General features: G+C 43.3%; 1 protein-coding gene across 1 annotated transcript in view; it reads left to right on the forward strand.

The window, feature by feature from the left end:
* LOC147884710 (uncharacterized) overlaps window positions 1-13,320 on the forward strand; it is a 123,993-nt gene that overhangs the window by 59,465 nt on the left and 51,208 nt on the right. Inside the window, exons 9-13 of the mRNA XM_087397871.1 lie at window positions 7,327-7,554; window positions 7,676-7,850; window positions 8,515-8,717; window positions 8,905-9,032; window positions 9,133-9,238. Of these exons, the coding sequence (XP_087253997.1) occupies window positions 7,327-7,554; window positions 7,676-7,850; window positions 8,515-8,717; window positions 8,905-9,032; window positions 9,133-9,238 (840 nt within the window). The remainder of the gene's footprint in view (window positions 1-7,326; window positions 7,555-7,675; window positions 7,851-8,514; window positions 8,718-8,904; window positions 9,033-9,132; window positions 9,239-13,320) is intronic.

The following is a 13,320-nucleotide window of genomic DNA, read 5'->3' on the forward strand; positions in this document are numbered from 1 at the left end:
CTACTTCTCTTTGCAAAACCCAATGTGTTGGCATCATCCAATGGCTCAGCAGCCTCTTCTTCATCTTGCAGCCCTTGCCCTCCACTTTTTGCAGCCAAGGCTGCCATGCGCACACGCTTCCATTCTGTTAGGCCACCTTTCACTAGAGTAGGCACAAACTCGCAAGGTCCTACATCCTTGTTGGAAACACCTGCTAGATGGTCTTTCACCCGTGTGACAGACCCCGTCAGCAATAGTTGCATCTCCACTTCTTGGAGCCACCGCCTCCTTTATAACTATCCAAGAGGGAGACATGGACTCAATAAGCATCTCTCGGCATTGAGGAGGATGGAGAGGTGAGGAGGAGGATGGAGAGATCACAAGTGACAAAGGATGGAGAGGTAGAAGGAGGATGGAGAGCTCAGAGGTAAAAGAGGATGGAGAGGTGGAAGAAGCCTAGAGGATCAGAGGTAGAAGTGAAAGAGGATGGAGAGGTTACAGGTAAGAGAGGATGGAGAGAAGAGGATGGAGGGATGGAGAGCAGGCTGCCAAGCTGCGGCTTGTAGGATGGAGAGGATGGAGAGAAGGATGAAGAGGATGGAGAGAGAAGGATGGAGGTCCGAGGAAAATGGGATGGAGAGTCCAAGAGCAAAGGATGAAGGGATGGAGAGAGCTTAGAGAAGGTGGAGAGAGCAGCAAGGATGCACAGAAGGAGTGCAATGGGCGGGAGGCGGCGAAAAAAGGAGCCAGGCAGCGAAATCGTGATTTTGGGGGTCTAGGTTAAAAACAGGTTTTACGAAACGGCGTCTTCAAAAAATGCCGTTTCCGTTTCGCCGTTTTCGTTTCCTGCCAAGAAACGGCCGTTTCTTGCAACTATGCACTCTAATACCAAATGTCAAACACTTAACTCTCCATTCGTTAATCCATACGTAATCTTTTGATTCACGGGTGTAGGCACAACATGGTTCCACCTAGCCGAATCTCTGTGGTAGCAAGCTCTCATCAATCACTCACACGTAAAAGCTCCTACATGCTAATCCACAAAGCCCCAAATCCCTAGATGGATCTAGTCTACCACATGTCATCATTCTAGGGTACCTCTTAAATGCATCTTTTAACCCCTCTCTTGGGACATTAATTAATTCACTTGCCCCTAGGCACATTTACACACTTAATGCATTTAAGATCCATAGCCTTAGACCCATCTAGTCAATGCCTTGTCACCCTCATCAAGGACCTTGACATGAATCCTTTTGACCATTTACATGAAGCCCAATAAATATAATACAAACATTGATCCTTTTTAAAAAAAAGTCCATTGACCCTTCCGAGGTCATGTTACCTCAACTTAAGCATAACACTAGTGAGGTATTTGGGCGCCATTGAGTCGAAGGGGAGGAGGCCTCAATTATGTCTTGACTACATACCATCCATGGGATAGGCTGGCGAGGCAACTCTCAATGGAGAAAGCATGCCTACCCTTTGTGAGCTAGGCACCATCCCCTAGGTGAATAACTTACAAATCCTTAGCATTGTAGCCAAGATCCTTATAGAGCCAACTGGATCCTCTGGGCTGTGGGGCAGCTCCACAAGCAGTGTGCTATTGTCTCTAGTCACTTGTTGAGCAACAATGGTGGTTCCATCTCTTTTCATCTGCACTAGCCATAGGTAGGTCCCGATGGGTCGATAGTTGAAGAAAAAGGGAATCTCTCAAGGGCACAGGCTAGTCGAGTGCCAAAAACATAATTTGGGAATGACCTTAGTGGTGATTTGCTGATCCACGTAGTGGTGCTCCTTGAATGGGCTCCAAGGTCAGGTCTTCAAGTGTACTTGACTGCCGATCCAAGTGGTGTGTAAAAAGGAACCTGAGCTCCCCCATTCTAGATGGCCAGAACGTCTTATTGAATCTCTCAAAGCAAACTGCTCTCCCATAGCCACAAGTGCCATTGAAAGAATTCATCCCTGTGAGGTCGGGAGTCAATGGCCCAACTCTCCTCCCATCTCCCAGCAACTTTAATCTCTGCCACTCCAAAGAGGCCAAGGTGCACCATTGTTCTGAAGATCACGGTCTGTTGGAACTACCTATAGCAATAACAGTTCTCCATAGGCTATTCTATAGAAATGTAGCTATAAATCAATGTACTCAGCCTTAAGAGAACTATGAGTGGTAGTCTTGTCCTAGAGAACTAGCCTAATCATCAAGAGGTGTGCACTCTATCTGGGGGCGTCATAAGCCTCTCACGCCAAGTTGCTGACATGACCACGCCAATCATCTCAAGCTTGCCTCGAGCACCCCTCATATGTGCCATTGCATGAAAGCAGATCCTTTGTTTGCTTAGTGAGATAGCACTAGGCTCCTATCCCATTGCCCAATTGATGTGCATGCAGTGGCGCAGCATGTGCCCCTCCTGATTGCGAACCTTTGGATGCCAAAGGATTGGCATTTGAAATCAAGGGTTCAAATGCCAAATCAAGGGTTGGCATTTGAACTCTTCCCTACACTATGGGTTAGTTTGTCCACTGGCCTATCCCTGGGGTGCCAACTCAATATGTAATATGCTACTACTCTCGTCTAAAATCTAGGTATGCGGGGACAAGGTCTATAAAGAATATGCATGGATTTCCTTTAAAATTTTCAAATATGCAAGGGAAAAATATGAAAACTTCATGTCCCCCCTCCCACATTATATAAGGTATATACCGTGCAAAATATGCAAGATTTTAAGATTTTTACATATTTTCCATAATATGTGAGGCCCAAGGGGGTGGTCTTTTCGATGAAGGGGGGTAAAACAAAAAATACACTAAAATATGAAAATCCATCTCCTTTCAAATTAATGTAACTTTTTAATGTGTTACCCGAATTTCAAGGTGTGAAGACATATTTGAAGCTTTTTTAGTGTAGAACACAACCATGTTAGTTTGACTAATTTCTACTCATGGCATATTGTTACATTTATCTCATACTCAAGATTTTGATAGGTTTTCTTACTAAAGGGAGTTGGCGCCCTAGGGGCCTACCTATCATTAGTTCCACAATCAACAATCAGTTTCTATCTTCATGCAAATAAACATTTAGTCCTAGAATAAGATGTATAATAGTATCAGTTCCACCTAGTTCCTATCACTAGCAGTCCAAAATTAGGGTCCTATCATTTCTGCCCACCCCTCACCTGTGGACATTCATGTCCAGCAGTCTCCTTTTGCTTTGCCTTGCTATCCTCTGGATCAAAAACCTTTCCTTCCATACTGGTTACATTGTTTTAAGCCACCTGCATCCAAGCATGGCTGAGTCTCTTGTCCCTATGCCTGTATAGTTGGTATCCCATTTTTTAATCTCTCCAATATGCATGCCTTCAAATCCAATTCTTCAATTGATTCCTCAAAGCTCCAATAAGGAACTTCTAGATTGTCAATGGTTTGTGCATACACGTCTCTATTCAGGAACTCTCCATAAGATGCGTCATGCATTGAGTCATGTGGCAAAACGTCACGTGCTAACTTAACCTAGTCATCTAAGATTCCTTCATTGCACATGATCTGGAAAGGTATATTTCTAGCAAAGGCATTCAACTCTCACAGGCTTGCACTTGCAGTACATCCATAGCATCAAGAGGCTGATCCCTACGAGAAACTTCCACCCCTTGCTCTTGTATTGGAATTGCCACAACAGGCTTATTCCCCTGATCTTCATTATCATCATCTTCCTCACACCTTAATTAAACTAGCACTACCTCTTCATCAATATGGGGTTGATATGGCTCATGCCCACCATCCTCTTGTCTACCTTCAGCTTGTGTGGGAATTTAAATGCATCTGAAGCATCTACCTCTCCATCATGCTGAGCATCTGTCATGCTCAAACGATCTTCTTTTAGGTTGGAAATATAAATCACCTACTTCTCCTCTTCTTCAGCATAGAAATCTACCTCATTTTCAACGAGCATGCTTGGTTCTTCTACAAGAGGTCCTGGATCCTCTTCTAATTATGCCTTATACACATAAGAGCTCACTGCTACTTCTTCATTAACCCCTTCGAGTATCTCTGGCTCCACTTCATTGGCCTTTGCTAAATACAATTCCTCATCTATGATCTGAGAGCCCAAAGTGTCATCAAGCACTCCTTCACTACCTTTTATAAAAAGACTTTGCAACACCTATCATTGGTGTTGCCAAAAGTTATTTGTCACATCTCATCATATCATTGGTCTCCTCTGATTTCATTACATTGTATCCAATTGCATCATTGACGTTACTAGCCTGTGGTGGAAGTGATACATCAGAAAGAAATCCATTGCTTGGTGTATAAGGCAACATAGACACATGCTTTACAAGATTTGATGCATAAGACCACTTGCCTTGTAAGTTGGACGCATTGATCAAACCCAACTTATGCACATGCAATTTCAATAGCTTCACGTGCAATTTCCACTACTTGGCACATGCAATTTCGACAACTTCAGTAAACCAAGGAGGATTCTTCAATTCCACCTTCAACCTGATTTTTTTTTTTTCAAGAAATCCCTACTAGGCTGGGCTCTTGAGAACAAAGAGAATTGCCTGATGTTTTTGAAACACAAAAAAAAGAGGGGCCTGTCTCATTGAGCGGGAGAGAGAGAAAGCCTCCCCTATGCAACTTGAAATCAATATCTGGTAGGGTGGCGAATTGATTGAAGTGGTACCTTCAGCATTATTATCTACAAATGAGTTACCGTTTAATGCCTTTGGTAAGCTGGGCAAGGTACATTTCGAATCTAAGTGTGCAGGTAATGGAGGACAGTAAGACCACATACCTGCATGTCTAAATCCTGGTCGAGGAGAAGGTCTTCTGGGTCTTGGGACATGGGTTGGCTAGGTGAACACTCCAGAGATGGCCTGAGGGATGGGACTATGGGAAGAGGTATTGGAACTCTAGGAAGGGGAGTCCTTGAATAGGAGAGATCTAGGATTTCTTTGTTGCCATGTGCATGGGACAGTCTAGGGGAGGTACATTAGATGATAAGTAGTGGTGGTGTGAGATGCCATGGGTATGACAAACAGTAGAAGGCTACACTGTTTTGCAGACTCACAGGTTTCTCTGGGTTAGAGTCTATTGCTACGCATGTACAAGACTATCGGTAAATGTAGTAGTGGTGCATGGGACAGTCTAGGGGAGATACATCAGATGATAAGTAGTGGTGGTGTGAGATGCCATGGGTATGACAAACCATAGAAGGTCACACTGTTTCGCAGACTCACAGGTTTCTCTGGGTTAGAGTCTATTGCTATGCATGTACAAGACTATCGGTAAATGTTAACCCTTACAAAGTTAAGAATGACACACTTGGCTGTCTGGTATACGACTATGAGTGTCTGCTTGAACACTTAATCCATTGCTTATACTTCCCATACTATTGTCAGGCATCTAGGCTACCCCATTGGCTGGAATATTACCCCGCAACAACAGCTCAAATGGGTGCTTCAAAAGATCAACAAGAAGCTAGAATACTGGCATTTGTCCACTTGGCCTCTACATGTTCGACTTCGGATAGTACAATCCATCATTATGGCATATGTGCAATTTTATTTGCCTCTTCTTCCTTGGTCTTTCAAGCATTTGGCTTCCTATATGTCCCAGGCTATGGAGATATTTTGGAAAAGCAAATCTCATAAAAAGGCTTTGCGACTACTACCTATGCAGTCTATTTGTTCACCCAAGACTCATGGGGGGCTGAATATTCTCAATCTCCAAGTTCATATGTTGGCAAGAAAGAGCACTATGATTGCTGATTTTTTTCAGCAAAAACAACCATGGGCTATTATGTTAGCAGCTATGTGTGGAAACATGGCCTCCCATGCATATGGGCATTGGGTTACAAATCACTGGGAAGTAGTTATGACTACCTTTCAGGGGAAAATTCCTGGTTGCCCTGTTTCTACTGCTTTTATTCATGATTGGAAGAGAATTCTCTCATATGCAAAATGGACAGGTGCTTCCTCTCATCATGGTAATTCTTTTCGCTTGGAAAGCATCCATTGGAGCAAGGTGTTTGAATTGCCTCTCGCTTTACAGGCACCTATTAAAGCATACAATCTCATGAAATTGGGCATAAGATTTGTTGGTGATGTTGTGGATCAACAAGGTTGAGCTTTCATTTCCACAAGCTTGCAGGACATTCTCCTTGGGTCTGCATCATAGGTCCATTTGGAGAATACTTTCAACTATGTTGCAGCCATTTGTTCCGGTTCCTCCACTGTTTGCACAGGACTGCACAGGACAGATTAATGGACTAGAATTTGACTTCTTTACCTCCTACTACCCATACGCTCTCAATGCACAATCTGACCTCCTCGAAGGTCTACAGATTTCTTCTTCCACCGCCATGGATTGACAAGCATGCCAACACTCTTTGGAATTTGGATAGGCCTTTATCTTGGTGGCAATCACGACTCATGAAAATCTGGAAAGCCAAATTGCCATTGAAACAGAGGCTTTTCTTTTGGAGATGTATAGTGGGAGCCTTTTCCATTGGGGTGAAATTGGCAGCACGCCGCATTGCTTCCCCTTCCTGCCCCCGTTGCTCTCATCACTGCGAGACAGTTCCTCACCTATTATGGTCTTGCCCACACTCTCGCATCTTGATCACTCATGTTTCTCATTTGCTGCGGCTTCGGTTCTCCTCTATCAGATTTGGGAAACTCTTCTGGATGTTTGGATGCCTCTCATCTCAGATGTCTCCATTCCTCCTTTTCTTTCACTGGACTCGCTTTTGGTACTATGGACAATCCTTACATGACAGTCTTGCTGCAAGGGACTTGGATGCTTCTAGCCTTGAAGTGTTCTCTACCTGTTTTTGAGTTCTTCCATTGGGCTCTCTTTTGGAGTCTAATGTTAGTGTGTGGGAGACTTCCCATCTTTTAAATTTATGAGATTATAAATACACTGGATTTTACCAAAAAAAGCTTGTACTTACAAAGTCTTTCAATGATACCGATGTAGAAAATATGCTTATTGAATTTATATGTGTAACCATCAAATAGTATAGACTGCTGAAAATGATTGAAGTGATAACGATTGTACTGTTTATGAGTCTCACCCTTACTGAGCATGTCAAAACATTAGAATATCTCACTGTCCATAGCTGTGCCTATGGACAAACTATAGCATAATGCTGTCCTGGCAAAGCGAGTTGCTTGCTTCTGCTAAGATATGTCTCCGCTGAGAAGCTGTACTTCCTCCCTGAGGAGGATGTGCCGGATTCTCTTTGTTTCTACTGGGAAAGTTTTGAAGCATTTGTCAAATTTTTTGTCTGAGGTTGTTATTTAGAAGTCGTTCTCACCCATACTCATTCCCTTCCCCCTGTACCAGCTTTTGTTTTACCGTGATTTCAGGCCCAGAGAACCAGACTGCATGGAAGACCATGCAGCAATATCAGAGGATTGCTTAGGTGATTGCCCAGAGAGAAAATTGTCTGAGTCTTCTACTTCAGTTCATACGTTAGGAAGGACAGGATCAGAGAAACAGATTGAGTTGCTGTGGAACTTTTGTTGTGACATCACAGAGAGTCGAAATATCAGCTGCTTAGTCTGGAACAAAGTACGTGCTCTTTGACCATTTTCTCAGATAGGATCAATGTTGAAACATGGTACTCATAAAGAATCATTCACGTTTTAATCGAAGGAGTGTGATTAAACAGAATTGCTATACCAATTTGCAGGTAAGCAAAGACTTATTAACAGTAGGCTATGGTGAATTTGAGTTTGGTTCTCAAAAGGATGGTCTTATTGGATTCTGGTCCTTGAAAAATCCCTGCTATCCTCATGCAACAATATCTACAATATCTGGTGTCACAGCTCTAGATTTCTCCATGTCAAATGCTAATTTACTTGCAGGTAAGATTGGCGTGAACCTTTATGCTGGTAGATGATTAATGTATCCAGATTTTGCTAACCATTTCAATGGCTGTACCATAAAGATGATGGTTAATAAAAATGTATCCAGTTACCAAATAGTTTGAAATCCTGGACTCTGTGATGCTGCTATATACTCCAAAACAAAGCTTGTATACCTCTACTTTACATAGTCATTAAGAACACTAGTTATGTTGGGATTTTACTGGAAGATCTGGCTCAGAGACAATGTTTTAGATGAATATACCATGCTTACCTTATGCCACATGGAAAAAAATGGAGTGCTTCTGGACCATTGTGCCTACTCTGAAAAAATATTAGATGGGACTTTTTGTACCCACTTACTTTAAAAATTGTCCCTTCTTTTTTATGTACAAGTATTGAGAGACTGCATCTGGTTTCTACACAGTTTAGGGAATAGATCCAAACCTGTAAGGCTAAATTGATGCCAAACCAATGCATTATTATTGAGGCTACCGGGAAGTTTCTATACATGCAGTTGTCGAAATTCTTCTTTTCCTCATTTTGTTTCTTGGAAAATGAGTACTAACTGATCAATTAGAAGCTTGGCTATGGCATCTTCATATTTTGAATGATTTAGTTTGAGTGAATACTGAAAAGTTCTAGGTTTAAAACTCTTGTGCAGTTGGTTTCTACAGTGGAAACGTTGCTATTTATGATGTGAGAAGCCCCAAAAATCAAGAGCCCATGGTGCAGAGCGGTCTTTCCACAGGCAAACATAATGATCCTGTCTGGAAAATACAGTGGATCGATTCTAGTTCTGAGCATGGAGAATCTATTGTTTCTATCTCAACGGATGGAAATGTTACACAGTGGTTCCTGAAAAAGGTTGTCAGGAAATCCCTCTAATATTCTTTCATGTTATGCTTGTGTTGGCATAGCAGTGCATATTTTTAATGGAAATTTTGTCCTTATTGTGTCATTGGGTATGATTCAAATGAGATTCTGTAGAAGTCCAAACTGATGCTACTTGAGATTTCTGCATTGAAGAAAACAAAATTCTGGTTTTACATAGGAGCTGGAGTATGTGAATTTAATGACATTAAAACGGGTGGCAAGCAATAGCAAGGGTGCCCAACCGCAGCCGTTTATTTCACGTCGTGCTGCAGGAATGTGTTTTGACTTCTCTCCACGTGATTTGAGGTAAAGACAAAATATCACATAGACTATGTTGAACAAAAGTAGGAAATGATTTGTTTTTTGTTGGTCATGTACTGATTTATTCTTTTACTTGCAAATTCAGCATATATCTTGTAGGAACAGAAGATGGTCGCATTCACAAGTGCAGTAGATCCTACAATGAGCAGTACCTCCAGACTTACGTGGGCCATACTGGGCCTGTCTTTCAGGTATTGTTGAATGCCATTGTTTTTGCAAAGACATCTTTGCCCTCAACTTTCATCTTCATCCTTTGACGACAGATGATACAAATTGTTCACAAGCTACTTCCCATTGGCTCGCATCTGTAGACAAAATTTAAAAGTGTAGATGTTTTCCCTGGCTGTATCAAAATTAGTTCTTATCCTTGAGGCTATTTTTGTGGAATGCTACCAAAGTTCATTGCCTAAGGAAAATAAATGCTCTGTGCCACAATGGCCTTGGCCTTTACGTGCTGTATTCATCAATGCTGATATTGGTGAGGGTGCAGATATGAACTAAAGATTTATCAGGATGATACATGTATGAAATCAGATTGTCAGGGGAAAGGATGAGCCAATTATACGACTCTGAAACTCTACATGAAATGTCATCAAGCTGGTCTTCTTTAGATGCAGAAATTTTTTCACGTAAAATTTCCAGACACATTTCATTAGTGTGTGCTCAAGAATGTCAAGAACCTGGTTACAACACTTACTACCTCGGCAATGAGGATGGCCATAGTGTCGTTGAAGGATTGTTTCATTTTCTCAAATAATTGAATGATTTCAAAAGAAAGGAGTCATTGGCAGATGTATTGTAAAATTTCTATATCCATTCCCCATCTCCTAGAATCTAGCACCCCGTGCATGTTCTTTTGCAACCACATTTTCTTTATCGTCATCATGCTGCTGTCATGGTTGTATATTTGTTCACAAATAGGTCCGAGAAGGAGTCTCCAGAGTTTGCTAAAGCTCTTCAGCTAATATCATGCTATGACAGAATCTATCATCGTGATTCGCATGATAATGACTAAGTTCTTAGGCTTGGCCAATGGATTGTCTCGGCCTAGTTTGCAAATTTTTTGTCACATCCTGATTTCAACGGCAACTTGGATTCTACAACTGCCTTTATTTTGTGGCTGTCAGCCTTGGGTGTGGATGCCTGCTTTGTCACCCCACCCCTTGTATCTGGTTTTCTTCAATCTCATAGATCCTTTGGTCTTTCAAAGAATTTAATAAACTTTCTTTCTTTCTATCTTTCTCTCTAGCTGTTCAGCCCTCTCCAACCTAGCCTACCTCACCTCCCTACAACCTACCCCTGCCCCCCTATAGCCTACTCCCACCCCTCTAATCCTACCTTTACCACCCTCGCTAGACCTACCCCTGCTTCTACTCCTACCCTACAGCCGCCTCGTGGGGTTTTTTTTTTTTGCGGGGGGGGGGGTGTCCTACCTCAGAAATATCAGCAGAGTCTACATCAGCAGCGTCTACGATCGAGGGTTCGATGCCGACCTCTTCCCCTGATAGTACGGAGTTGTCACCAAAGGCAAGTGACACACTCAGGCCCACTCTACTCCTCATCCTTCCTCTCCTTGTTTAGAGTTGGTGCGTGACCGAAAGGGGTTACTATAAGGAGACAACGTAGGACCGCACCCAAAGACAACCGGCAGAATTCTATCTCTGATTTCATGCTCCCGCTCCCTCACCCTTGACAAGGGGAGATAGAGGTGACACTGGAGCATATTTCACTTTGTATCCTGATGATAGATGACCTGATGATGAGGATGATAGTGATGATGTAGAACCGCACCCAAAGACAACCGGCAGAATTCTATCTCTGATTTCATGCTCCCGCTCCCTCACCCTTGACAAGGGGAGATAGAGGTGACACTGGAGCATACTTCACTTTGTATCCTGATGATAGATGACCTGATGATGAGGATGATAGTGATGATGTAGAAGATTATTCTGATATGACTATGTAGCCCATTTAGCATTTTTCTTTTTGCATGGTTGTTGATGCTCTGCTAGTAGCCCCACCCTTTCAGTTTGCTTGTATCAGGTTTCTCACAGTCTTATAGACCCATCGGTCTTCCAAAGACTTTAATAAAATTCCTTTCTTTTTTTGTTTCTCACCTCTCCCTCTTAGTCAGCCATCCCTCCCTGCTGCTCCGACTAGAGTCACCTCACCACTGCCTCAGTCATCCTCGTATCTTGCTCAATTTACTCTTTTGCCACCTACTATTCGGCCCCTCCCATGAGTAGATCCACCAGATGTCTGGGAGTCCCAAATCTGATGACATATGATGGTACTGATGATGGAGATGGCCATATTGATGTTCACATAATGTGAGCATTGATGTTATTCTGACTATGTAGCATTTAACATTTAGTATTGGTGTTCATGCTCGTTTAGTAGCTCCACCCTTTCATATAGCTTTGTATTAGGTTTCTCATAGTCTCATAGACCCATCGGTCTTCCAAAGACTTTAATAAACTTCCTTCATAACCAAAGAGGGCCGCATTTGTACCCTGAGATATTGAGACATAGGAGCATTTCACTTTCAAGTGCCTGGTATATTACGAGATTAGAGGTCGATACCACCTTCATTTCAGAGACTGCTGCTTTGGAGCAATACCCAGTCTCCTGTCTTACCCAGACTACAGGTGTTTGGCAACTTTTCATTCATGAGACATACGACACATGGAGCATTTGCTTAGAGTACGTAGGGGAGATCATGACACACTGCTAGACCTCGCCTAGAGCGTGATCACCTTTTTCAGCCAGACAATATTGTCAAGCCGGACTCACAGAGATGATGGTCATGGTGGGGGCCCGAGAGACACATCAGATCTGTCTGAGGCATAGATCACACTTGGGGGACCTAGCTTCCCTGATTACAAGACCCGATGCATGACCCACAGAAGTGACCGTGGCACTTGTTTGCCGCTGCGGCAAAGCTACAGCTAGGAGACTTTAGCGAGTTCTAGACGCCGACAGATACCAACGCCCTATCATAGGGTTTTTGCAACTTTATACACCGATGTCCCTCTCCTAGGATTGACACTCTCATTGGATTCCACTCAAAGAGTTTTTCCCTTCTATATATTGACCCCATCATGCGCAGGGTTATGGATTATGGATTTTGTATTTATCCTAGGTGTTGATGCCCATTTAGTGGCTCCACCCATCAGTTTCATTGTATCAGTTTCTTTTAGTCTCAGAATCTTTTTGGTCTTTTCAAGACTTAATAGAATTTCTTTCTTTCTCTAGACCCTCCGTTAGCTCTTTTTGGTCTTCTGAAGACCTTAATAGACTCCAAAACCCCCGTTAGCCCTCCACTTAGCCTCGCTAGACCCTCTGTTAGTCCTCCGCTTAGCCTCGCCATACCCTTGTTACAATAGAAACACCCCTGACCACATGGCGACAGGCGTTGACCACATGTCGACAGGCGTTGACCACATGATGACAGGTGTTGACCACATGTTGACCATGTGTCAACATAGGACAACCACACGACACATGGAGCTGACCACACGGGTTCATCCAAGAGTACTATCCGAGACAACCATGCGTCAACACATGTCAACCACAAGTCAACTAGGAGTATCATGCCCAAGGCGATCTCATCGAGAGCTGCGCACATGGAGAGTGAGCTTAGCACATGGAGCAGACATGATTATTTACAGTTACACACTGGTTCAATGGTTCAGTGGTGCAGTGATCCAGCTACAAATGGAGAATTGACACCATCTTGACCAGAAGAGGTTGGCGAGTCAGAAAGTCAGGAAGTCGTCGTAGCCATCAAGAGAGCCAGCGGCCCAATGGCTATCCTCAATAGCTAAGGAGATAAGAGGATGACCAATGGGAAGAAAGGGGAGATTCTCAATGAAGAAAGGGACCCTCCAAGGCGGGGGATGAGGATGAAGGCGAAGGTGGAGACCACATGTTGACCATGTGTCAACACAGGTCAGCCACACAACACGAGGAGTTGACCACACGGGTTCATCCAAGAGTACTATCTGATGCAACCATGCATCGACACATGTCAACCACAGGTCAACTAGGAGTATCATGCCCAAGGCAATCTCATCGAGAGCTACGCACATGGAGAGTGAGCTTAGCACATGGAGCAGTCGGGAGTATTTACAGTTACACAATGGTTCAGTGGTTCAGTGGTGCGGTGATCCAGCTGCACATGGAGAATTTACACCATCCTGACTAGAAGAGCTTGGCGAGTCAAGAAGTCAGGAAGTCGCCATAGCCATCAAGAGAGCCAGCGGCCCAACGA

The sequence above is a fragment of the Dipteris shenzhenensis genome, chromosome 26 (assembly GCF_047967505.1).
Source record: "Dipteris shenzhenensis isolate YYH24624 ecotype China chromosome 26, Dip_SZ_1.0, whole genome shotgun sequence".
In the NCBI taxonomy this organism is placed as follows: Eukaryota; Viridiplantae; Streptophyta; class Polypodiopsida; order Gleicheniales; family Dipteridaceae; genus Dipteris; species Dipteris shenzhenensis.